The sequence below is a fragment of the Macrobrachium nipponense genome, chromosome 6 (assembly GCF_015104395.2).
Source record: "Macrobrachium nipponense isolate FS-2020 chromosome 6, ASM1510439v2, whole genome shotgun sequence".
Classification (NCBI taxonomy): Eukaryota; Metazoa; Arthropoda; class Malacostraca; order Decapoda; family Palaemonidae; genus Macrobrachium; species Macrobrachium nipponense.
Genome location: NC_061108.1, coordinates 103,469,578 through 103,497,177, shown reverse-complemented (window position 1 = coordinate 103,497,177; position 27,600 = coordinate 103,469,578). Strand labels below are relative to the sequence as shown.

The 27,600-nt window shown below is 38.6% G+C and overlaps 1 protein-coding gene and 2 long non-coding RNA genes across 3 annotated transcripts in view; all 3 read right to left on the bottom strand.

Moving 5' to 3' along the window:
• The window catches only part of LOC135216779 (exocyst complex component 7-like), a gene marked incomplete in the record, with an annotated part of 204,491 nt that overhangs the window by 96,617 nt on the left and 80,274 nt on the right, over positions 1 to 27,600 (bottom strand). Inside the window, 3 exon segments of the mRNA XM_064252262.1 lie at positions 151 to 282; positions 395 to 462; positions 26,906 to 27,015. Coding sequence (XP_064108332.1) covers positions 151 to 282; positions 395 to 462; positions 26,906 to 27,015 — 310 coding nt within the window.
• LOC135216780 (uncharacterized) lies at positions 5,419 to 6,517 on the bottom strand. Its single transcript, XR_010314916.1, has 3 exons — positions 6,460 to 6,517; positions 5,918 to 6,328; positions 5,419 to 5,638 (listed from the first exon to the last, which is right to left on the bottom strand). It is a non-coding gene; the product is annotated as an uncharacterized LOC135216780 (long non-coding RNA).
• Positions 6,686 to 7,198, bottom strand: LOC135216781 (uncharacterized). The gene is made up of 3 exons (XR_010314917.1): positions 7,100 to 7,198; positions 6,921 to 6,989; positions 6,686 to 6,819 (listed from the first exon to the last, which is right to left on the bottom strand). It is a non-coding gene; the product is annotated as an uncharacterized LOC135216781 (long non-coding RNA).

Genomic DNA, 27,600 nt, shown 5'->3' with positions numbered 1-27,600 from the left:
TAAAATCTACTTAATGATTACTATTCATAGCGTATCTAATTTTATAATTAACCATATGTTCTTATCTTACAAATTTTTTCAAACAAACAAGTTCTGAATAAATAATAATCTGCAAACTGTAAAGCTTAAAAGAATCATAACATTACTTACCTCTCCTTCAGCAACTAACTGGTCCATTGGATCCCTTAAAATCAATTCAAACGTTCGAGTTACTCTATCCTCTGGTACAAGTTGCTGAGCTAAAAGCAGCTCTGCAAATGCCAATCGTTGTAGTGCCGTCACCTTGAATATTGATACATCTTATTAATTTGGTAAGGAACCAAACATTCAACTGGGAAATGTACAAAATACAGCAGTAGTACAAATAGAAACACCTGAAAATGGTAATACATACCTGATTCAAGTACAGTTCAACATCACTATCTTCAAGCCCTTCTTCTCCAGCAATTCCAGGAGTTGTTGCTGCAAAAACATACTTAATCATATATTTAATAAACATAAACAAGTAATTAGCATTAAAAGATTTGCCATTAGAAATTCTAGTGTTAGGAAGTAACTCGCATAATAGTTTGTTGGGTAAACAGATGTAAAATTAATAAAACTTATTTTAAATAATATTTTCCATAGCAATATGCTACAACTTACTTTAAATATGTTCCTTACTAATATACAATGTGAAATAACAAAGATAAACAAAATTGATTATTTCATATTAGGGTATATTTATTTCTGGGCTCAATCCCTTTATTGTGTTCTGATTGAGATTTTTTGTATAACAAGCCTCATCGGGCAAATAATTTATCTTCAAGCAGTAAGTCAAAATATGGGTTCCAGGTATGTACTTTGGCCATAAATCCCAAACATGCTTTAAATTTCATTCCAAAGTCTTACACAGGTGAATTCACTTTATAATTAAGCAGTACGTATTCTTTTACTGGGTACCTAATAAAGGGTGGAAAAATACACAATAATTGCAGACAATGAGACATCCATGTGGTATATACTTCAATTGTGAGTACTTGACATCGAAGCAATCCCTCTTTCTACAAATAAAGAAAAGGTATATACGGGGTAATACTTTTCAATATTCATCTTATCATATTTAATGTACTGATTATATTATGAATGTCTGTGGTTTAGGAAAAAACTTCCAACTGTTTGTTGTGTGTAAAATGATGCCCCACATTCCCTTTCAAGACTTACCTGGTTCAATTTGATAGCATCTAAGCAGATAAATAAAAGGTTTTAATTTTGTTGAAGAAAAAAACCACTGAAAATAATCAGCGTTATGGACTTACAGTTATATCAATATGGAATTTTTCCCCATTTATTGACTCATGTAATTATAAGACTTTAATAAACTCAGTATTCTTATGGATGATATAGTGTGAGAATTTATCATATATTTGCATCAAATTAGAACCTTGCTTGCAGTGACTTTTCTTAAATTTCAAGACCACCTGTCTTTGGAAACTTTACATAAAAGTGACGAGTTTAAATTCACTGACACTTCCAAACCAGGGTTCGGAATAAGGATAGCAACATAATGTTCCAAAGGTCTTTAGAGAGGCACTGCAAGTCTACAAGAAGTCCCTAGAATCTGCTTTTTTCTGGTCTTATTAAGCTACTTCTTGACTCTCTAAGAATAATAATCAAGGATTTTTATTATTTATAATTTAATCATGGCTTTCACTGCATTATGTTAAGCAGCTTAGCATGAGTAAAACAAGAGGTTTATACATGGTGTTTACTCATTTCATATATTTAAACCTTAGTTAAATAAATTCCAATTATCACAGAAATTTATAAATTTCATAGGATTTCAAACATTTTACAGCCAACAGTATACATATGTTATTTTAAAAATTACTCAATTACAAAGTTATGGAGTTTCCATATTCATGCATTACAACATTAACCAAACTGAGGTCAGGGTATGCAAAAATATAAAAGGGTAATTCAACATGGCTTGTACACCAATAATTCAGCAGCTCAAGTCCTTTGCAGCTAAATGTGATGCAACCACAAGGGTAAGCAAATACACCAAGACATTACAAAGAAGCCTGATTAGGATACTGTACAATTAAATTTCTAGCAGTAATTAATGAGATATTCAATCAAACTCGTGCAAATAACTAGTATTTCTGTTTAAAGTGCCTTTGACTTAACATACCTTTACATGAATATAAGATGAAAATTCCACCACAGATGATGAAGTACAATAAGCAATATCATTCATTGTAACTTTACCACAATGTGTAACCTTTGATCCTGTTAAGTGGTGTGGCACGACATACAATGAAAACTTATATAATTGATCTGGTTAACAAAGAAATTATGATATTATCATATTTATCTGAACATTATAGATTGCATTACTTATATGTCTTGAGGTATGACAAAATTTATCAACTAATATAATTTCATTTTTTTTATTATGAGGCTTATCCGCAGCAGCTAAAAATTTTCTAAGAGTACTTTAGTTCTATACCTTATTCTTGGTTTAACCAGTACTGTATACTACCAATAAATTCTCAATAAATATTGACTATCTTCTTCTTTGAGGGTAGCTGTAATGTCAGAGAAAAGTGGGTAAAAACTTTTTGGCTAGGAATAATATTAATTTAGCTCTCCTATTATATTTTGCTAGCCTTTCTTTGTTCTAATATCTGACCATGAGAAAATTTATAGAGCACATCTGTAAAACAAACAATAAAGGTCATTACATACTACATTATGAGGAAATAAAAAAAAGACCAATAAGTGAAGAAATTTCTGAATCCATAAGATAAATTTGCAATCCTGCAACAAGATATAAGACTTACACCTGTGAATGATAGTATACAGCATGTTAGGTAAGTAGTACTGAAATAATGTACTCTTATCATGAAAACTAGTATAATTTCAATAAAGCTTACCAAACATCATCTAGAAGAACACTGAATTATGTGAATGGAGGGTTAATGACCCTTAAAAGGTAATAACCAAACAACTCAACTAACTGGAAAACCAAAGGAACACATTCCTTATGAAAGCTTTTACCTGACAAGTAATCTTCAGAGCTAGTATGCCTTTATTGAGGGTCATTCATCAGAGCTAATAGCGCTATCAACGCCAGGCCATCTGAATGAGATGCAATCCCCAGTGCCATGGGACGTACAACCAATACAGCCAACAAAACTAAAAATAATACCTCTTGAGGTATATACTCCTAAATACCATCAGTACCTCTATACTCCCATTAACTAGAAAAAAAATAAACCAGGATCTTAGGAAAAGGAGAAAGGAAAAGGAGCAACCTCCTTTGAGTTCAAGCTACCATTGTCCCTACAGCAGGCAAAGATCCTTAAGTATGTATGACGATTTACATAAACCTTTCTACATTTTACAGGTAATGTGAGGCAATTATTGAATTACACTTCCACTGAGATGCATTCAGTACACAAGTTAAACATAAATTCCTAGTAGCATTAAAAGATGGAGCTACAGCTCTCATATCATGGCCTTTTGCCTTGACTAAAGATAGATTTTCACACTCAACAAAAGGGGGCTAGGAGTCTGGAGACTACCATTACCAAAACTAGTTCATTGACTATGATGAAAAAGCTATAAAAAGTCAATGCAAAGAAGAGTGTGAGAAGATATAATGCTTAATCAATACAAACTTCAGGCCTTAGTAAGAAACTTAAGCCAAATATATAACATACAAAACCTAGAATTAGCAGTGAATCAAACAAAAGCTATCTCTCATAAAAATACTATCAATCCTCTCTTTTTTTAACTATATTCACTTGGCTTATACAAGCACTTAAAAACTCAAACACTTATAAAAAATACAAGAACTTAAAGAAAATCTACATCTAACACTGGAAGTGAACTGAGGCATGAGTGCTCTCATCTCTAAAGAAATAAAAAATTTAGTATGGATTGTATTTAAAAAAAATTCTTTACAAACTACCTTCCATACAAGGTGAAAATCCCCCAATCAAATTGTTATGCATCCTCAGCTTCAGCAAAAGCCCAGTCTTCAAAACTTGTGAAGGAAATGAAAGAAATGTAAAATAAATAATGTTAAAAAATAAAGAACACCATAGTTCAACATCTGAGAACTAAATGATAGGAAGGATCACAACTAAAGAAGTAAAAATGATGACTTATTCGCTACCTGAGACTACTGGCTGACCATTTTCTTTCTTTCTTTTTAAGCTACAACCAAGTGTCTGGCACAGTTTTGTGTGCACAAAAGAGCTTAACTATAGGTACATACTGGGTTTGTAATTTAAAAGAAAATAATTAAACACTGATGTTTCAATAACAAAATTATATAGAATGAAGTGAAAGTTAGGTGTGTTTGCTGAAAAAAAAATGGCCCTTTCAACACCACATAAAAAGCATTAAAGTTTTCTACTTACTTATTTGAAGTAGTTTAGCCTGAAACTGATACAGTACTGGAAAAACAGTAATTTAGAAAAATGCCTTATACAGTACGTACTCCCAATGAACAAAATAACAAACACATGGCATTTTGTATAATATTTGATAAATTCATTATTTCATTTACTTAATTTAACCTTTGCTTTATTTTTTTTATTTGGCTTAAAAAATCCAAATGTAACTTTTGAGGTTCTATTAATAACCTCTCTTCAGCTATTTTGCCTTTGTACTATCTATCTATCTATCTATCTATCTATCTATCTATCTATCTATCTATCTATCTATCTATCTATCTATCTATCTATCTATCTATATATATATATATATATATATATATATATATATATATATATATATACAGGCAGTCCCCGGGTTACGACGGGGGTTCCGTTCTTGAGGCGCGTCGTAAGCCGAAAATCGTCGTAAGCCAGAACGACACTTGGAAATATGCCTTAAACTAAGAAAAAGTTAGAGAGACCTTACCTGTGTGACATGCAAGTATATTGCATGATGTGTAGTGTGGTTATTTCAATGGCAAAGGATGGTTCTTGAAGGTATAATTCTTTATTAAACTCTTGTGACACTATAAAGCACAATGTACTACACTTAATCCTTAGGTTAGATTATACACTAAACACTATTATACACTGTACACTAATCCTTTGGTAGATCCTGGAGTACACTAAAATCCCAGTCTGGTAGCTCTGGAAGGTAAAAGTATAACACAATTAGTACAAAATACTACACAAAGTCCTGAATGCAATATGTAAATTATAGATATCAAGAGTAAAAGAGTTAATGTATGTTAATTAATTCCTTACTTTTAGTTTATAATTCCTTACTTTGAGTTATATCAAGAGTAAAAAAGTTAATGTATGTGAATTAATTCCTTACTTTTAGTTTAAAGTTGTCATGCTATGTACCCTGGATGCACAAAGTCTTATGTGGCCCCATAGCCTACATCATTCAGGGGGTTCTGGAATGTACAAAAAATAATTAGTATGTCAGTAAGTACTCTATGCATAGTAAGTTACATACAGTAATATGCACCATACAGTGGTTTAATATCACATATATAACATGTATAAAACTTAGTTAATGTATGTTAATTAATTCCTTACCTTTAGTTTAAAGTTGTCGTGCTATGTAACCCTGGATGCACAAAGTCTTATGTGGCCCCATAGCCTACATCATTCAGGGGGTTCTGGAATGTACAAAAAATAATTTTGTCAGTAAGTACTCTATGCATAGTAAGTTACATACAGTAATATGCACATACAGTGGTTTTAATATCAACTAACTGTATGCATAGTAAATGATTGGTCTACACCCCCTGTTCAGCAGGGAGTGTACAGTATGTACGTACTAATTCCATGAGGGACCTTGATCACTTATCCCATGTGAGAGATCTTGGTCACTTTTTTTTAGTATGTACGTATAAAACTTACTTAATGTATGTTTACTACTATGTATAATTCCTTACCTTTATGTTATGTAGTAACCCTGGACAAAGTTTTATGTGGCCCCATAGCCTGCATCATGGAGGGGGTCCTGGTTTTCTGGAATGTACCAAAAAAGTATCAAAGTTAAGTCATGTTATGTATGTTTAGTAAGTTACATACAGTAACCATACGTACAGTGGTTTATAACATGTATGTACATAATCAAACTTGGAAATTCCTGTAAAAAAAAGTTATGTACGTATGTAATACTACTGTATGTAAAAACCTTACTGTTCATACTTTGTTACACTACATGTTACATGTGATACGTATACTTTCCTGAAGGGTTTTTTCCATCCAAAAATGGTGCTTCTACTTGTAGTTATCCCTTGATGACACTTGTAGTAGTAATTTGTTAGTAACAACCTGGAGTTGTGTGAAAAATGTTGGTTCTGGAAGGAAAAAGTAACAAAATTAGTGTACAAAATATACACTACAGAAAGTTGTGAATGCAAATATGTTAATTACTGTAGATATATCAAGAGTACTAAAAGAGTTAATGTATGTTTAATTAATTCCTTACTTTTAGTTTAAAGTTGTCGTTCAATGTAACCCTGGATGGACAAAGTCTTATGTGGCCCTATAGCCTACATCATTCAGGGGACTCTGGAATGTACAAAAATAATTTTGTCAGTAAGTCCTCTATGCAGAGTAAGTTACATACAGTAATATGCACATACAGTGGTTTAATATCATATAACATAGTATAAAAACTTAATTTAGAAATTCCTTACATAACTTACCAACTTTTAGTGAGTCTCAAAGCTGTTACCTAGGTTGTGGGAGATGGAGGTGGAGGTGTAGAGCATTCATGATAAGGATGCATTCCAAACCTAACTTCAGTGTGCTTTATCACAGATAACAGGCTAGGATGATGGGCAGTCTGGAATGAAGAATTAATATTAAAGGACAGTATGTAACCACTTAGGTGTACAAAATTTATTGTACGTATGCAAACATTAAACACAACTGAGAATTCCTTACCTTCAGCAAAATGAAGACATGTAGGCTATGTAGAGGTCTGGTTTATGTAAGTCACAGGTGCATGCCAGTCTGGAATGATAATGTAATAGTACATATGATTATATAGTATGTATGTTACATACATAACATGGTTATTACATATGTAATAATAAAACATTAATAAAAAAAAATGTCCTTACCAAATTCTAGTGGTTGGCTTGCTTACTGGGATGGCCATATGGTACATGAGAGTGGGTGGCTGGGCTATGGAGTGGGATGGGCAGGTGCTTGGGAGTCTGGAATGATAAAAATATATAAAATGATAGTTACTACTACTGTAACTACTGCACATGTTATTACTGTTTGACATATGTAGTGTGTAATACGTATGTTCAATATAAAAATGAAGAATTCTTTTACCTGAAGGAATGGGAGAGGTGATACTACTCGTATCACTGATTTGGGCTCTGGAGAGGTGATACTCGTATCACTGATGAGGGAACATCTAGATCTGGAAAGAATGATAGGGTACATAAAAATATATTATAAGGTGGATGTAATTGTAGCATATGTACACTTTTAATAAAATTTCTATTAGCAATTTATAAAACATTTTATACAAATTTGTTAAGGATTCCTTACCTGATGTATAGGGCGAGGCATCAAAACCATGGAAAGGCTCAGGGTCATCTGGGTCACTGTCACTATCAAAGGGGTCTGAAATGAAAAAAAAAAAAATAATAAGGTTATGCAACATCAAACACATTGTACCACTATGTAAGTTAGTGTACGTATGTATGTAGGGTGTAAACAATTTCCAACATGAAAATGAGAAAAATGAAATTGCTTACCTGATTGTACACGTACAGGTGGGCGGGCTGATACAGAGGGTCCAGGTACAGGGGGATCTGGAACTGTCACAGGTAGTACAGGGAGATCTGGAACTGTCACAGGTAGTACAGGGAGATCTGGAACTGTCACAGGTAGTACAGGGGATCTGGAACTGTCACCACTTCTGCAATAAAATTACAAATGATGAAAATTAATGAAGTTACAATTTACTCTTACATTTAGTTGTTACATTAAAAAATTAAACACATTTTAATATGTACACTATGTAAACACATAAATTAGTAAAACAGTTCAGAATTCCTTACCAGGACTAGGAGTGGGAGGTGGTGGTACTGGAGACTTGTGAAAGAAAGTGTCAAGCCTGGACTGCACACTTCTCTTCGTCTGCTTCTCCTTCAGGGTCTCCTTGTAGAAAGTCACCAAATCCATGATTCCTCTCTTGATTTTGTCAAACCTAGAAACGTTAAGGTCTTCTGCCTCAAAAGAAGCCAAGGCTCTCTCCAGATGAGTAAAACCCTCTGACAAGCCTTTCACAGTTTAATGACCTGGGTTTTGGCTCTGGTGCCGCCTCCTCTTCCTCAATCATTTGTTGTTCAAGTTCAAGTAAGTCCTCTGCAGACAATTCCTCTCCATGGGAAGCCAGCAGCTCTGTTACATCATCAGGTTCAAGATCTAGTTTCAGCCTCTTGCTTAGCCCTACGATCTTCCTCGTCACAGTCTCGACGTCTTCTGCTGGTCAAAGCCTTCAAAACTGTGCACAAACTGTGGACCACAGTTTCTTCCAGGCCCCATTTAAAGTGGTCGTCTTCACCTCGTCCCAAGCACTTGCAATATTTTTCACTGCATCAGCAATGTTGTAGCCCTTCCAGAATTGCTTCAGTGTCAACTCCTTGTTAGCTTCTATGGCCCTCAAAGCAAAACGTATGGTCCTTCTAAGGTAGTAAGCCTTGAAATTAGCTATTACTCCTGGTCCATTGGCTGTATCAGCGATGTGGTATTGGGTGGGAGGTACACCACCTTCACATTAGGATGCATGTCGCTCAAATTTGAAGGGTGACCAGGGGGCATTGTCCAGGACTAAGAGGGCCTTAAAAGGCAGACCCTTCGAAGTCAAATACCGCTCCACTGCTGGCACGAAATGGTCATTGAACCAATCTTTCGAAGACCATTAAGGTAACCCAAGCCTTCTTGTTTGATTTCCAAATCACAGGGAGTTGAACTCTTGAAAATGCCCTTGAAAGCCCCTGGGATTCTCGGCCAAATACACAGCAAGGGCTTCAGTTTCAAATCACCACTTGCATTGGACCCAAACAGCAAAGTCAGTCGCTCCTTTCCAGCTTTATGGCCAGGTGCTGACTTCTCCTCCTTGGAAAGGTACGTTCGATTTGGCATTCTTTTTCCAAAATAATCCAGTCTCATCCACATTAAAGACTTGGTCAGCCGTGTAACCACCATCCTTAATTATCTCAGCCAAACCACCTGGAAAACTTTCTGCTGCTTCGCTATCAGCACTAGCAGCTTCACCTTGCAGCTTCACATTATGCAAATTTGCACGAGCCTTAAAACGGTTAAACCAACCTCTACTCGCGGAAAATTCACCACCAGCACTGCCTTCGCCAAACTTTTTCACTACTGCCTCATGCAGCGCTCTAGCCTTCTCCTGGATCACACTTAAGCTCACCGGAACACGTCGCTGGTTCTGGTCCTCCAGCCAGATCATGAGCAATTTCTCCATTTCAACAATGCTCTGGCTACGTTGCTTCTCGTTTATCACCGTTGACTTCATCGGTGCAGCATCCTTAACATGCTTCAGAATACGTTCCTTGTCCTTCACAATGGTTACCACCATGGTCCTGCTCAAGCCTAAAGAACGGCCTATTTCGGTGTTAGTTTCTTCCTTCTCCGAACGCTTTATCACGTCATATTTGACCTCCATCGTGATGACCTTCCTCTTCTTGGATGAACTATCATCGGAGGAAGTACTTTGGCGTTTAGGAGCCATTGTAAATTTGCGAAAATGGCAAGGAATTTCAGCAACGTCTTAGCACACAACCTAGTGAAATGCAGGCAGGCACGCGATTGAAGTGGCGTCCTTTCGTATTGTTACGCTTGGCGTCCTCGACCGTCCGAGGTCGTTGTTCGGTCAATTTACCATACAGTTTAATAGCGTTAATTAATTTATGCACCTCCGCTCAAAAACTAGTTCTGCATATGAGGTATCGTTAAAAAGCATAACAAAACGTCGTAACCTTGGAATTTGTGTTGTAATCTAACCAGAAACTTAGTTTTTTAATTATGTACTGGAAACAAGCAGATTTTCATTATATTTGCGCTTTTGGACTGTTTTAAACTGCGCATCCCAAGCTAGTGTATTCATTCGCCCGCAACTAGTTCCGCATATGCGGCGTCACTAAAAAATTCAAAAAATACGAAAAAAAAAAGTGTCAAAAATCATCATAACCTCAAAATTTTTTTTGTAATGTAACCAAAAACATATTTTTATTATGTACTGTGCTAAACTATAAAGGATTTTTATCATAGCATGCGTTTTTTAAAAGCGTCGTTAACTCGGAGCGTCGGAAGCGTCAGCGTCGTAACCTCGGAACAAGCGTCGTAACCCAGGACGGAATTTCCATTGAATATTTAAGAAAAAGCGTCGTAACCTCGGAACGTCGTAAGCCGGAACCGTCGTAACCCGGGGACCGCCTATAGCATAATCAAAACAATCTTTGATCAATTTATTAAACTGACAAATTTTTCTTCCCTCTTCCTTTCCATTTATTCTTCTCTGATTCTAAGTCTCAAAGTTGGATATTAAAATATTTCTGATCTTCATATTTATCAGAATGCAATATACTAAACATGAAGAGTCAGTTTCCTTCAATTACAATCACAGTATACAAAACAAAATCTGACTGCCGCACAGAAGAAACAGCCAGGGTTTCTCACTTATCCATATCCCACTAATTCCTTCCACACAATAACTTTCATTCATGATTTCCATCTTATATATTATAGATACCATTTAGCTCTCACAAGGCTGCCCTCCATCCTATGTAAAGCATTTGCTTTAAGTAAGTCACCTTTCATCCATTCACAAACACTAATCAATTGCTTTATTTATGGATTATGAGAAAAATGAAATTTTTATGATAAAATAAGATTTTATATATACTTACCAAGTAATTTCACTTGAACAGCAGCTTAAAATTCAAAATTTCACAGTTAGTGCTTCAATATAGTTTGTGTAGGTGACAGCCCATTACACTAATGGAATATTAGAACGACCTAGCAGAAAATCTTCATTTGTTTTATACCTTATGTCCATATAGAGGGGAGGAGGGCAGGCTCCAATTATGTAATTACTTAGTAGGTACTATATATAAAACCTTATTTTATTATGAAAATGTCTTTTTATATAAGAAACTTACCATGTAATTACATACATAGCTGAATTCCAAACTGACAGGAGGTGGGATAGTGGTGGGATACATGGACATAGTAATCTTCTCCAAAACATTAAGTCATGTAATGTCATTCCTAATCAGTTAAGAGAGCCTGTAGTATAAAACTGTAACTGGTTGTTGTGGTATATTATTACCTAAGGATATGTACTATGTTTTCCTCCTGCCTTCTCCTTCTGTTTTGTAAGCCAAGTTTGATACAAGTGTTGTCCCATCAAGAAGAACCATTGTCTCACTTTGTTTATACATCCGGGACTCTGATGACGATGGTGGTCCATACACCATACCTACATATCTGTTCGGTAATTACATTAGTAATATAATATGGGTAATAGGATATATTATAGGGTAAGGATTACTAACATTGTAAGGGATATTACCATTTAGTACTATTATCATTGTAAATTTATATACTATACTAGATTATTAAGGAAGGTATTTGTGTTTGTTTCTGACTGTAAGTAATGGTTTAAGTTGAGTAAAGCTTGGGTAGCTGCAGCCAAGTGTTTTATTGTCACCACAGTTGTCACTCAACTTAAACCTGTAGTGGCATGGCAGTAAAGCCAAGGGTCGCATCTACTTAAGCGGGAGCTTTGTAGTGTAGGAGTACTACGATGGCTACCAAAGCATCAGTGAAAGTTATGCAGCCAAGTAGTTATATGATAGCTAGTAAAACTATAAAAGGTGCCCTTGCCCTGGGCACAGTACCAACATAAAAAACAACCAGAAACACTACCTACACTGAAATAACACCACAACCCATCCACTAAGAGTGGTGGGTGCTCCATATACTTTTGTACCTCCTGGCTCTTAAGGGGGCCGGCCGGCTAATGCCCTTTTTTAAGGACAGGACTTTGATATTCACACCACTTAATAAGGTGACTTGGGACATCTCCAAACCGCATATGATTTTCACCTCTGACCTTCGGTTTTGTGATGCCAGGGCGATTTATCCCGAAAATAACCATTTTTCAAATTCTATCTCCTCCCTTGATATTTAATATTAAGACCTGGGATTACTACCATATATAGACCTGATGTAGACCTCCAATCGAATGGAGAGTTTTTTTTTTCTAAAAGTAATTTTTTTGCAAGATATGAATTTTTCAATATGGTAAAAATATAAACCCTATAAATCAGGAGAAAAAAATGTATAAAAAAAATACGAAACAAAAATTGGAAAAAAGGGCTCTATTTGATTGTTCAATAATGTCTTTCTGAGTTATATACCAAATTCCAATGTTATAGCTTTAAAACTAAGTGAGAAGATAGATTTTGAAGGTCAATAAGTATAGTTTTGAGATACGGGCGTTCAAAGTTTTCCTTCGTATTTCTATAAAGACAATGTTAATAAATAATGATTATTATGAATGTATATTTCTTTTTTGTGTATTAATAAACCAAAACTATTTTATTTATCATAATTTAATCATAAATGATGATCCCTTTGCTCATATATCGCAGCCTGGGGCACTGCTTGAGGCAAGATGGGGCACTCCTTCCTACGCAATTCTCTCTCTCCCCTTCACTAACTCAGCTTATTACACCAAATTTTCTTCTTCTGTATGTTAGCGAGATGTTTTCCTTGTATTTTCCTTTTTGGCATGATGAAATTCTTGCCCGAAACAAAGATAAACAAACGTAACTGCAAGAGAATGTCAAGAGGTGAAACTCGAAGGCGTACTCTTTTTTTACAAAGACAATTTAATAAATCATGATTATTATGAATTTCATATTCCATTTTGGGTTTTAAAAAACCAAAACTTTGTTATTTATCATAAATGAAGATCTCTTTGCTCAAAGATCGTAGCCTTGGTGCACAGTGTGACATGTGCTGTCAAGCAAGACAGGGGCGTTACTAAGCAACCCTCCCCTCTCTTTTCACTAACTACACATATATTATGATATTCTGTAATAATACTTGAGCAATTTTTCTTCGTCTGTATGTTAGCGAGATGTTTTCCTTGTCTTTTCCTCATTGGCATGATGAAATTCTTGCCGAAACATACATAAACATATGTAAAAGCAGGCGTATGTCAGAGGTGAAATGGAACGTGTAGACTACTCGAAGTCTGTGATCGCACTAAATCAGGACTGGACTTGGTAGCTGAGCCTAGTCTCCTTCTCGACTCGGGGAATGTCTACAGATGCCATTTCTCCCAATTTCTTTGACAATAATTATCAAAATTTACGATAATAGAGGAAATATTGCATTTTCTTGTACGGATCAATGTTTTAGGCTTATTGAGTTACGTTAACTAATTACCCTGTAACTACGAAAGTAAGAGGAATTTTGACGAAATATTTCGTATACGTATTCTCAATTGCCATATGAAGCTCCATGAATTTTTTCATGACTTTGCATTTTTCGCCCTATACCTCCATATAAAGGGGGTTCCGGCCGGGCCCCCTTAAAAACTCTATAGTACCTCGCTAGAAGGTGAAGAGATAGTAGGAGAAAAACCTATGCTTACTCCGGCCATACCATGTCAGTCACTGTCCTGTGGTACTGCAAAATTTTAAATGCTGTTTAGCTGGTGCCAGGCAAGTTGTGGAAGCTCACAAATGGGTATAAATAGTATTGCTAGTGCCGGACTGTAGCTGGTGCCAGGCAAACTGGGTGCTTGTCGAACTGCTGGGAGTTTGCAGATGCCATAAGCTCTTTAGTTGGTGCCAGACTATAGCTGGTGCCATGCAAGCTGAGCACCAAGGGAGCCTGCTATAGCTGGGGCCAGACTTGTAGGTGGCTCCAGGTGAGCCAGCTCGAGGTTCTGGGAGCTCTATAGTTACAGACAGACTATAGCTGGCGCCAGTCTGGAGATAGCGCCAGGTGAGCCGTAGTAATTCTCTGAGAAGTATAAATGTGCCAGTTGAGATGCTGGGAGTTCGTGGACCCCCTAAGCTCTAAAGATGGCACCAGACTGTAGTTGGTGCTGAGCAAGTCTGAAGCTCTGGGTGCCATAGTAACTAGTGGCTCAAGATTCTGGAAGCTCTATAGCTGACAACAGATTGTAGCTGGTGCTAGGTGAGCTGAATGCCAGTGGAGCAAGTAGTTAAGTTTTCACAGTTTATGATAGTGAGATGTGAAGGCCGAATGTACTTCCAGTAGGATAAGTGGAATGAAAGTAAGGGGCATATGTGCTTTAAAGCTACAGAAATAGAGACAGCTCTGATGTTCTTAGCTTTCACTTAAAGAGAGTAAAGTTGTTCTCCTGAATCAGTGTTTCGGAAATAAAATCTCTTTGGAATGCAAGACCATGTGATCTTAGTCAGATGACGAGGGTGTACTTGATCGATCATCAAAGGATAAGAAGGCCCTCTTGATTATCAAGTCCTGCTCAGGTAAATGCCTATAAAAAAAACTCCAATTGGACAGAGAGCTCACTCTTTTCCCTCAGAGTTAGTGAGCCCTCCTGGGTGCCAGGCTGTAAATGGTGTCAGGCAAGCTGGACACCAGGCAAGTTAGGAATTCGGGAGCTGGATGGAGCTTCTGGAAGCCACGAATATTCGTTAAGCTCCAAGGGAGAAAGAATGGATCCAGATTTTGGATGGATCCTTGTTCTTGGCTAAAACAAAGGAAAATGAGGAAAATGCATCTCGTTTCCTAGCTGAGCGTGTAAAAGGACTTGATAGGTCATTGAAAAGATGACATGTCCAGGTCTCTGTGCTTAACCAGAGATAATCATAGATCAGTACCTCTTCACGGTAAGCGAGATCCTAGATCTTCTCAGAAACAAAAAGGTAGTCCACAGCATGTTCAGTGATGTCCTTAAAGAGATGTAGATTCCCAGATAGACAGATCTTGGAGAGTCCACCCACAACTGTAGCAGGTTTGCGAGCTATAACATGTGCCAGAATGGACTAAGCCAGAGACAGTTTATCACTTCCTTGATCACGTTGAAGGGCTTAACCCTTTAACGCCGATTGGAGCTATTAAACGTTGACTACAACTGTCTGTCGTATGCCGATTGGACGTATGGTACGTTGACGAAAAAAGGTTTTTAAAAATTCATGGAAAAATAGTTACAGGCCTACTACACGAAAACTTTTGAATCACGCGCCTTGGGGGATGCTGGGAGCTCACGGATCAAGGCATTGTTTTCTTTACAATTGTTACGCAGGCGCGCAAGCGCAAATTTCTTTCTTCTTGCACTAAAAAGCATCAGCGACACATCTCAGAAATTATTTCGTCACTTTGACATAATTTTTGCACCATTTAATATTAGCCGTTATATGGAGTATTATATATGAAAATGTGCGCAATTTCATTTAGAATACAACAATAAAAAATTTATGGTTGTAGCTTTTATCAGTTTTGAAATATTTTCATATAAATAACGATAAGTGCCAAAATTTCGACCTTTGGTCAACTTTGACTCTTCCAAAATGGTCAAAAAACGCAATTGTAAGCTAAAACTCTTATATTCTAGCAATATTCAGTCATTTACCTTCATTTTGCAACAAATTGGAAGTCTCTAGCACAATATTTCGATTTATGGTGAATTTATGAAATAAACTTTTTCCTTACATCACACGCGGTAACTTCCGAAAAAAACAGAAATTTTTTTGTCCGATTGTCGTAATGTTTGCACCATTTTAAATTAGCCGTTACATAAAGTTTTATATCTGGAAATGTGCACAATTTTATGTAGAATACAACAATAAATAACTCATGGTTGTAGCTTTTATTAGTTTTGAAATATTTTCATATAAATAACAATAAGTGCCAAAATATCAACCTTCGGTCAACTTTGACTCAACCGAAATGGTCATAAAACGCAATTGTAAGCTAAAACTCTTACATTCTAGTAATATTCAATCAATTTCCTTTATTTTGCAACAAATTGGAAGTCTCTATCACAATATTTTGATTTATGGTGAATTTATGAAAAAAAAAAAACATTTTCCTTACGTCCATGCGGTAACTCTTCCGAAAAAAATCGGAAATTTTTTCGTCCGATTGTCATAATGTTTGCACCATTTTAAATTAGCCGTTACATAAGTTTTATACGTATATAAAAATGTGCACAAAATCATGTAGAATACAACAAAAAACAACCCATGGTGTAGCTTTTATCAGTTTTGAAATATTTTCATATAAATAACGATAAGTGCCAAAATTTCAACCTTCAGTCAACTTTGACTCGACCGAAATGGTAAAAAAACGCAATTGTAAGCTAAAACTATTACATTCTAGTAATATTCAATCATTTACCTTTATTTTTCAACAAATAGGAAGTCTCTAGCACAATATTTTGATTTATGGTGAATTTATGAAATAAACTTTTTCGTTACGTCCGTGCGGTAACTCTTCCGAAAAAATCAGAAATTTTTTCGTCCGATTGTCGTAATGTTTGCACCATTTTAAATTAGCTGTTACATAAAGTTTTATATATGAAAATGTGCGCAATTTCATGTAGAATACAACAATAAAACAACCCATGGTTGTAGCTTTTATCAGTTTTGAAATATTTTCATATAAATAACGATAAATAGAAAAAATTCGTCTTTCGGTCAACTTTAACTCAACTGAAATGGTCGAAAACTGCAATTGTAAGCTAAGCTACAACACTTATAGTCTAGTAATATTCAATCAATTACCTTCATTTTGCAACAAACGGGAAGTCTCTGGCACAATATTTCGATTTATGGTGAATTTTTTAAAACAGCTTTTTTTTTTACGTCCACACATTACGAATTCATGCATCATATTGTGATAATAGTTTCTCTGTGTTGCCTTGATAGTTTTACTTTGTGTTATATACCAAAATGATTGCAATTTAGTGTACAACACAAAGAAAAAAATTTAAAACGTTAGCTTTAACCGTTTTGCTCAAAGCGCGATTTGTATACAATTACATATGAAATTTTTTTTTGCGCTGTCATATATTCCAATATTTATATATGATAATGATATTTTTTTCATTTCTGATGGTTGCATACTAAACTTCAGGCAATGACAAAAAAGGAGCCAAAAATGAACTCTTAATCTTGAAAACTAAGCGTGCTGTGATTTTTTGAAAAAAACATTTTTTCATACAATCAACTTACCTGTCAGATATATACATAGCTAAGACTCCGTCGTCCCCGACAGAAATTCAAATTTCGCGCCACTCGCTACAGGTAGGTCAGGTGATCTACCGGCCTGCCCTGGGCGGCAGGACTAGGAACCATTCTCGTTTTCTATCATATTTTCTCTGTCGCCGGTGGTATCAACATTGTTGCTATTACCTCCTGACTTAGATTCTTATTTCATCCTTTGATCATCGTTTATCGGCTTTTTGGTGACGTATCTGGATCGTGTTTTTGGCATTCGCTACTGTGGACTGATTTTGGACTTGCTTTTTGGAATTTTCTCAGTATGTCTGATTCAAATGTGAGTGTGAGAATGTGTGTGACTGTAGGCTGCAGGGTGAGGATACCGAAAGCTTCGGTTGATCCTCACACTGTATGTCGTAAATGTAGGGGGTTTCAGTGTTCTGCTACTAATACTTGTCATGAATGCGAGGGATTAAATGCAGAAGAATGGAAGACTTTAACTTCTTATTTGAAGAAGTTTGAGAGGGATAGGGTTAGACGTCTGAAAGGTGTGAGTTCAAGGCCTATTGAGCCTTTTATTGATACTTTTTCTAATCCTAATGATTTAGATTCTCCCTATGTGTCTAATTCACAAGGTTTACTTTCGGAATCGGCCTCGGAAATCGCCGATCTGAAAGCTACTATTCGAGACATGAAGTCCAAAATGGCGGACTTACAAGGTAAGGCTAGTGAAAGTGAGCATTACAGTGAAGTGAGTTCTCCCAGTGTTGTGGAGGGGGCGTTTGATCGTCCCTGCGACGCTCCCAGGCCTAGACCTCTTCCAAGCTCCCATGCCCAGAGGAGAAGGAAAGTCGAAAGCCTTAAGGAGGTCGTGGGGAATCCCCAACGGTCAGACGTCCCTTCAGCAAGCTCTGTTTCGTGGCAGGCTGCTCAAGGGCGCTTTAGAAAAAGCGTCCTTCGTGAGTGTTTCTCATCCTCTCCCTCTCCCTCACCTAAACGAGGGTGGAAGGAGTCGGATTTATCTAGGCCTCTGAAACGGCATTTGAAAGAACCCGAATTTGATTCGAGCCCGGAGCGTTTCTCAGATGACGCTCCCTCGTCTATTAAGAAGGCGAAGGTGGCGTCAGCGTCACCCGACGAAGACGCAGAAGAACCCTTTGCTACTTCTCCCCCGATTGATGACGAAAGGCGTCATGCAAATGACGTGGGAGAAGCTTCAAGGAAGATTATCATGGCAGTACAAGAACAACTGGCCTCTTTGGTGGGAGTGTTAGCGCCTCGTAGGAAGGACGTTGCGCTTCCAATCAAGAAGTCTCGTCCTCTCTCCCCTGCTAAGCGAGAGGCGTCATGCAAACGTGAAGCTTCTAAACATATCGCAGAAGCTTCGGGTTCGAGAGCGAGATCGGGAGGATCTTACGGAAGACACGTAACGCCAGAGAGACGTGAGACGTCTTCTAGGCATGAAGCGTCTTTTAAAGCTGCTTTTAGACGCGAGGCTCCAACCAATATTTTGGCGCCAGTTAGGACGCCTTTTGAGAGCGAAGCGTCTTCCAGGCGCGAGGCGTCATCCAGACGTCAGCAGCCACACAAGCGGGAGGCGTCAGCCAGGACGCTTGGCAGACGAGAAGCGTCATCCAAGCGGGAAGCGTCATCCATTTATGGAGAGAAGCCTGAGCTGTTGGCGCCTTCCAGGACTATTAAAGCGGGGAAGAGGAAGGAATATCATTCCCTTAGCCCCTCTCCTATTAGGAGTTTGTCTCCTCCAGAGGAAAGACGTACGGATTTGGCAGCGGAGACTCAATTAGACCCCGAGTTAGAAGTAGACTCGGAGGAAGATTATCAAGGAAGAGAAGGACTGTCGAACTTTAAAGTTTTGACAGCCTTGCTTCTAGAGGAGTATGGAGACGACTTGACTCCTGCTGCTCCTCCTTCTCCGCGCTCTCTTTTCTCGAGTGCTAAGACGAAGAAATCTAAGTCTTTTCTCAGAATGAAGCCCGCCATTTCGATGAAGAGGGCTCTTCAGTTTTTAGACTCTTGGATGAAGTCTAAGAAGGAGTTAGTCAGAACGGTCTTCTGCATGCCTCCAGCGAGACTAGCTGGTAAAAGAGGCATTTGGTATCAGACGGGAGAGAATATGGGTATTGCTCTTCCGTCTACGTCAGAAGCGGACTTTTCGACCTTAGTTGACGCTTCACGTAGACAAGGTTTGAACTCGGCACGTATAACTTGGGGCATTTCAGAACTGGACCATCTCCTCAAGGGACTCTTTCATGTATTGGAAGTTTTCAACTTCTTAGATTGGTCCCTTGGGGTGATGTCCAAGAAAGCCCATGATTCTGAAGGACTCGAACCAGAAGTCCTTTTGTGTATTTTGTCTTGTATAGACAAAGCGGTTCAGGATGGCTCGGTTGAGATCTCCTCTTTATTTGGAGCAGGTCTTCTTAAAAAGAGGACAGTATATAGTGCCTTTTTAACCAAAGCAGTCTCCCACGCTCAGAGGGCAGCGCTGCTGTATTCGCCTTTGTCTGACTTTTTGTTCCCTTCTCAGTTGGTGAAGGACATTTCTCGTTCATTAACTGAGAAGGCGACTCAAGACCTTCTGACGCAGTCAGCAAGGAAGAAGAAGCCTGCTTCTACTACTGACAAGAAAGGACCGAGTACATCTGTTCAGCCCTTTCGAGGTGGCCCGACCTCCAGACCTCCCGCAAGAAGGAAGGCTCCTGAGAAGAGAGGTAGGTCTGCCTTTCGTCCCTTTAAAAAGGGAAAGTGATGCTTCTCTCCTCCAAGCACCAGTAGGTGCCAGGCTCCTGGGATTTGTGGAGGCCTGGACACTTATAAACGCAGACGCGTCATCGTTGTCTATAATAAGGAAGGGATATCGTATCCCTTTCCTGAACACTCCTCCCCTAACGTCAACACCACGGGAACTAACAGCCAAGTACAAGGATCCTGTGCTGAGGGATACTCTTCGATCGATGGTGGAACAAATGTGGGACAAGAGAGCGATAGAACTAGTACTGGATCAAAACTCCCCGGGGTTTTACAATCGCCTTTTTCTGGTTGCGAAGGCCTCGGGAGGCTGGAGACCAGTACTAGACGTCAGCTCTCTGAACAAATTTGTTCAGAAGGAGAAGTTCTCGATGGAGACTTCTGCCTCAGTTCTTGCGTCAATGCGACAAGGAGATTGGATGGTGTCTCTAGATCTCCAGGACGCCTATTTTCACGTCCCGATCCACCCTTCATCGAAGAAGTACCTCCGTTTCATGACGGGGGGAAGGATCTTTCAGTTCAGAGCCTTGTGTTTCGGCCTGTCCACAGCTCCTCAGGTCTTCACAAGCCTGATGAAAATGTGGCGAGGTTTCTTCACCTCAAAGGAGTAAATATCTCTCTGTATCTGGACGACTGGCTCATCAGGGCCAGATCAGAGAGACAGTGCTTGGAGGACCTTACGTTAACTTTAGATCTGATCAGAGCGTTGGGATTACTCGTGAACCTCGAGAAGTCGCAGCTGACCCCCAGACAGAACTTAGTCTATCTGGGGATTCAGATGGATTCTCGGGGTTTTCGAGTATTTCCTTCGCAAGAGAGAATCGCAAAAGGTTTGCAGATAGTCTCTCTCTTCTTAAGGAAGGAACAGACGTCGGCGAGGGAATGGTTGAGCCTTCTAGGGACCCTTTCCTCGCTCGAACAGTTCTTCCCGCTAGGAAGACTTCATTTACGTCCGCTTCAATTCTTCCTCAAGAGGTCTTGGAGTTGGAAAACTGGACAACTTTCGGACGCCTTTCCCATTCCAGTGGAGATAAGACCGCACTTGGAATGGTGGTTGCCCCCTCTGAAAGAGAACAAAGGGATCTCTCTAAAAATCCAGAACCCAGACCTAGTGTTGTACTCCGACGCGTCGGAGAAAGGTTGGGGAGCAACATTAGGCTCGAAGGAGGTGTCAGGCACCTGGGAACCAGCGCAGGTGTCTTGGCACATAAAATGCAAAGAGCTCTTCGCCGTACATCTGGTTTTGAAGAGTCTAGAACCTCTGGTTTCGAACAAAGTAGTGCAAGTAAACGTGGACAACACCACGGCACTTGCCTACATTTGAAAACAAGGAGGGACTCACTCCTCGTTCCTTTACGAGCTGACGAAAGACCTTTTGCTTTGGACGTCTCACAGGAACATCTCCCTTCTTACAAGGTTCGTTCAGGGAGTAAAGAATGTGAGGGCGGACAGACTCAGCAGGAGGAACCAGGTCCTTCATACAGAGTGGACCCTACACGAGGAGGTGTGTCAAGATCTCTGGTCGCTGTGGGGGACCCCTCATGTGGATCTCTTCGCCACATTCATCTCCAAAAGGCTGGCAGTCTTTTGCTCGGTCGTGGAAGACCCAAGAGCTCTTATGGTAGACGCCTTCCTGCTAGATTGGTCTCGCGTAGACGTCTATGCTTTTCCTCCATTCAAAATCCTGGGACTAGTACTGAAAAAGTTTGTGGCGTCAAAGGAGACGAGGATGACATTGATAGCCCCCTTTTGGCCGGCCCAAGATTGGTTCACGGAGGTGGTAGAGTGGATCGTAGACTTTCCCAGATCCCTACCAAGAAGGATGGATCTTCTCAGACAGCCACACTTCAAGAGGTATCATCAAAACCTCCCCGCTCTCGCTCTGACTGCCTTTCGACTATCGAAAGACTCGTCAGAGTGAGAGGGTTTTCTCGCGAAGTTGCAAGCGCGATCGCGAGAGCACGCAGAACCTCCACTAGGCAAGTATATCAGTCGAAGTGGGAGGTTTTTAGAAGGTGGTGTAGAACTAAGAAGTTGTCCTCCTCCACTACCTCTATAGCGGAAATTGCTGATTTCCTTCTATTCCTGAGAGAGCAATCTCATCTAGCTGTATCCACAATAAAGGGATACAGAAGTATGCTCTCGGCAGTCTTCAGGAATAGAGGATTAGATCTGGCAGATAATAAAGATCTCCACAATCTCATAAGGTCCTTTGAGACTTCAAAGTCTAAGGAACCGGTCCCTCCTAACTGGAACCTAGACGTGGTTCTCAAGTTTCTTTCATCCGAAAGGTTCGAACCTCCTCATCTGGCATCGTTTAGAGACATCACCAGAAAATGCCTATTCCTATTATCTTTAGCTACAGCAGAGAGAGTTAGTGAATTACATGCTCTGCAGGATAAAGTAGGTTTCAAGGGAGACTCAGCTATTTGCTCGTTTAAGACCCTGTTTTTAGCTAAGAATGAGAATCCCTCGAATCCCTGGCCTAAGTCATTCGAAGTCAAAGGCATATCGAGTCTCGTAGGAAGAGAAGCAGAAAGGTCTCTATGCCCTGTAAGAGCTCTAAAGTTCTACATTCAGAGAAAGCATCAGATGGGAGGCTCTAGACAAGGTCTTTGGTGCGCGGTAAAAGACCCCACAAGACTGATGTCCAAGAATGCTCTGGCATTCTTTGTGAGGAACGTCATTACAGACGCGCATAAGGTCTGTCCTGACGAAGAGTTGCGACTGTTGAAAGTTAAAGCTCATGAAGTGAGAGCAGTAGCGACGTCTCTCTCGTTTCATAAGAATATGTCGCTTAAAAACATCATAGATACGACATTTTGGAGATGCAACTCAGTATTTGCATCTCATTACTTGAAAGACGTTCGTGTGACATATGAGAAGTGTTTTTCTCTGGGTCCTTTCGTATCGGCGGATACGATTCTGGGTACGGGAGCCGACACCAATCCTTAAAGTATATACTTTTCTTCTTTTTAGATATGGTCTGGAGTCTCTTCGAACAATGGAGGACTTGGTTTAGCACGGGCGGCCGTCTATGTTGTTCAGTAAGAGAATCTTGTCATATCTAATTAGATGAGTATAATTTTTTTTTTTAGAAAATTATGTATGTGTGCGTAGTGGTTTTGAGTTACGGTTGTTGTGAAGAGTTCGGGGATAACTCGGAACAATCTTTAGTTCTAACATATGGTTAGGATCAGGTGGTCGGGATTGGTTGTGTGCTCCTTCATAAGGTGTATTGTCATATAAGTGGATCAGCACCCATTGACAAAGTCCTTTCAGGCTCTGCCGAGTAAGCGGATAAGACCCCATCGGCAGACCCACAAGAACTCTTGGCCATAGATCATATATCTCGCTAAAGTTTCTTGAGGTGATGCAGACTACTGGGCAAACACCCACGAAGTCAACCACCTATCAGGTAGGAACCAAGGTTTTATTTATACCTACAACATATGTTGTTTACCTGTCTATTCCATATAGTAGCTGTCTCTTACCCTCCACCGAAGGGTGCCAATCAGCTATGTATATATCTGACAGGTAAGTTGATTGTATGAAAATGATATTGTTATGTTACAATAAAGTTTCATACATACTTACCTGGCAGATATATACATAGCTAAGACTCCGTCGTCCCCGACAGAAATTCAAATTTCGCGCCACTCGCTACAGGTAGGTCAGGTGATCTACCGGCCTGCCCTGGGCGGCAGGACTAGGAACCATTCCCGTTTTCTATCATATTTTCTCTCTTCCACCTGTCTCCTGCGGGGAGGCTGGGTGGGCCTTTAATTGTATATATCTGCCAGGTAAGTATGTATGAAACTTTATTGTAACATAACAATATCATTTTCCGCTTCGGCGCTTACTCGCGAACGCCGCCGGCATACAGGAGACTATTTTTAAAATACCGCTACGGCATTTAAGGGTTAAGGTGAGGAGGCCCGAGAAGGACCGGCTCTAGCATGGTGCCTGTTGCCCATCCCATGACTGGAGTAAGGCGAAGGTTCCTTGCAGAGGCAGACAGGTTCATGGTTGGCTTGCTTCATATAATATTCAGATCCCTCCAACCCAGGGGAACAAAAGGTCATGATGGGAAAGACATACTTTTGATGGCTCAATATGTCCTTCAAAACTCAAATATCTGAATAAATCGAGTGAGTAGAAGACTTGATTGATCTGTCAATTGAAAAAAACTGCAGTTTGGTTGAGAGGGAACACTGGATCCAGCTCCCCTGTTTAAGCAGAGGTGTTAAGACTGAAGTCTTATCCAAATAGAATCCCCTAGTCTAGATGTGAGCTAAGTCAAGCAGTACTAGAGCTGTAAGAGAATGGCTTTTAGCTCTCCAAAATATAAGTAAAGATTCCGCTCTTCTTGGGACTAAGTCCCAGACATCCTACTGGTTCCTCAAGTTGGCTCCTTGACCTAGATCTGAGGTGCTGAAAAGAAGAAACTAGGCTCAGCAGAAGAAGGGATTCCCTTGCACAAGTCATATTTGGACATCTACCACTGAAGGTGTGACTGTTTCTCTACCCAGGTAAAGGTTACTGTCAAGAGCCTTTGAACCCCTTTCTTGAAAGAAATGAAGTCAGTCTACATGTAAAGACTGAAGTTAAGCCCAGACAAAAGGGGAAGACAAATGCAGGAAGAGCTAGGCAGAGAGCCTGCAGTGTTGTGGAGAGGCTGAAGCACAGACTTTCGATTGGGGAGCCCTATCCCGTATGATGAAACTGCAAAACTCTCTGGAGTTTGGACAGGGATCTGGAAGAAAACTCCATGTATATTCAAGCTCCTATCCAATTGTCCTGGAGAATGGGTGAAAGAAATGTCTAGATTGTCATCCTCTTGAACCTCATCTACTGTCTGAGAGAGAAAATTAGGGTTTCCAAAAATCTTGACAAGAAGGCCTGGAATGTCTAGACACTAGAGGAAGGGGGAAAAACAAAAGACAATTGTCTTGCTCCTTTAAATAAATGCCCAGTTCCAATCTAAACTGCCGCATAAGACAAAACAACACTGTTCTTAACATATCAAGCACTGAGCCAAGAGGAATTGGCATTGGAAGCCTGACTGCTGGCACCAAACAGACAGGTGAACACTCACTATGTTCACTTTTGTTTGGTTTATGTACAGCCCTCCACATTTTCAAAATAAGGTGCTTTTTATATCTTATAATTTTTCTAGCGTTTTCTCACTGGTACAATAGCTCCTGTAAAATAGGAGAATCTTCATTTCACCTGGTATTTTGTTGTATAGTCTTGGTGCACAATGTACAAATGCTCTTTTGTTCGACTTACAATTTGTTCTAAATTCAAATTTCCTATATGCTTCACTTGCATGTCTGATTACAATATTCATTTCAGGTCTAAAGAAGCACAGACACAGGTGGACACTTGACTCAGACACTAACTCCATTGGAATCTGGTAAAATCACCAGAAAATAATGAATAAAGCTACTCCCAGAGTAGGTGTCATCACCACAGTCGACAGGAAACAAATGATGATTGTCCACTAAGTCATTCCAATATTCTGTTAGTGGGGATGGGCTGTCATCTACACAAACTACTACGTATACGTATATTGAAGCGATACCTGCGAAACTTTGAATCTAAGCTGCCATTTGAGTGGAAACTATAGCTATGTAATTACTTGGTAAGTTACTTATATAAAAATAAACGTGTGTGTCAGTTAAAATTCCATTTATAACAGTATGGTCTATCTCAATTTCTAATTATGACATACCTCTATCCAAGAGTTTGAGATGAGACTTAGCCCTGAAGACCACACTGGAGAACAGTATGTACTCCAAAAATGAAAAGAGTTGAAATACTTAAGCTACAACAGCCTCATCATGAAACATTTGGTAACATTTCCAAACGGCACCAAATTTTGAGAAATTGAGGAAGCATTATTACATACAAGCTTCACAAAAGTCAATTTCTTATACCAAAGTTACACCTAAAATCTTAAAATAGTCCCTTATTCCTTTCCATCGACTTTAAATTCTCAATTTTCATCTTTTATATACTTTGCACTTTCAAATCAATTTATATTTACTTAATTACTTTATTACTGTAGTCATTTTATCTCTTCCCTAATCTCTTTTTTCCTTGCTGCCTGCCTCTTTCCTCTCATCTTTTATATTATTCTCCCTACCTGTCCTTTGTCTTAGTTTGAAGGTTAATGTCTTCTCTCCAACTGCCATTTGCACATCTCAAGTCCAACATAATGTTTCCTTTCTACACATCCCTTTCCAAATTTCAAATTACATAGTTTTACTGCCTTTTGTGTATTCTTGCAGCATTGACACATTAATTCTCTACTCTAACAAAACTTCAATGCTTTCCATTTTTCTTAGGCAGCATTTCATTGGAGGACCGTTACGAGTTGTAACAAATGAAACAAAACTAACAGCAGTGTTCAGCACCAACACTAAACTAATGTTTTCAATACAATTAAAATTAAAATTGTGAAATACAGTGTTTGATAAAAGTATCAACTTGCAATACACTAGACAATAGTGAAAATTTATCATCCTTTTGAGGGAACTTATACCTTTTCCAGTGTAAAACTATTTGTAAGTTGTAATTCAAGCTACAAAGAACTTGCAAGACTGATTTTTACCCAGTGCCACACTGAAATGTAGCTCTTATCCTGACAAACTATGTTAAATAAATACTCCATCTTTCTGGAACAAAAGGCATATTAATTTCACTATGCAAAAAAGTAATTTGCAAGAAATGGTGCACAATTAAACAAACAAACCAACATTAAGGAATTTTACATGCTAACCTAAGCAAAACTGTCTTAGCCAATGTGCCTGCATGCACATGATTGTGATCATACACATACATTTTATGACTAGCAATGCAAATCTACTACTCTACCATGCTGAGGTGAGAGGGTGCCATGCAGGGAGTACGATGCATGTCCAGGAGAACCTTGTCTACGAGAAGCAAGTTGTCCTGCCATAGCTTTCTTCAGCATACGATTAGCCCTGCAATGAAGAACCAATAAAGGTTAACTACTGGAAATCATCAAGAAATAAATTAAATGTATTCATAATATGAATTAACTCAAGACAATATTATTACTAAGTCATGTACAGCTCTGTTAAGAATACGTATACTGAATTAAAACTCATAAACAAAAGAAAAAAAATTACATTATATTTAGCCTTGGTCACAAACATCCCTTTACAACATTTTTGCTCTCAGATGTATATAGGCTTGGCCATTAGTATATATACCATACTTGACTTTCATAAGGATGACCAGAGCAGTTTATCTAATGCTAAAAAAATCTTAATCAATAAATTATTTAAAAAATTATTATTATTCATGACATTTTCTGAACTGTTTTGTTTCAAAATGAAGACATTCACTGTAGGTGGAAATTTTAACTATCACACACAAATATATTTAACAGTTGATGCTGACCTACTCCATGCACACAGGGATTGGGTCATGTAGGCTGTTCTTCAAATATCTATAGATTATAGTACATGAATGTGACTATGTGCCTTTAATTTGAGGGCAAGATCAAATTACTCCATGAAATTCAACATTCATTGAAGAATGTG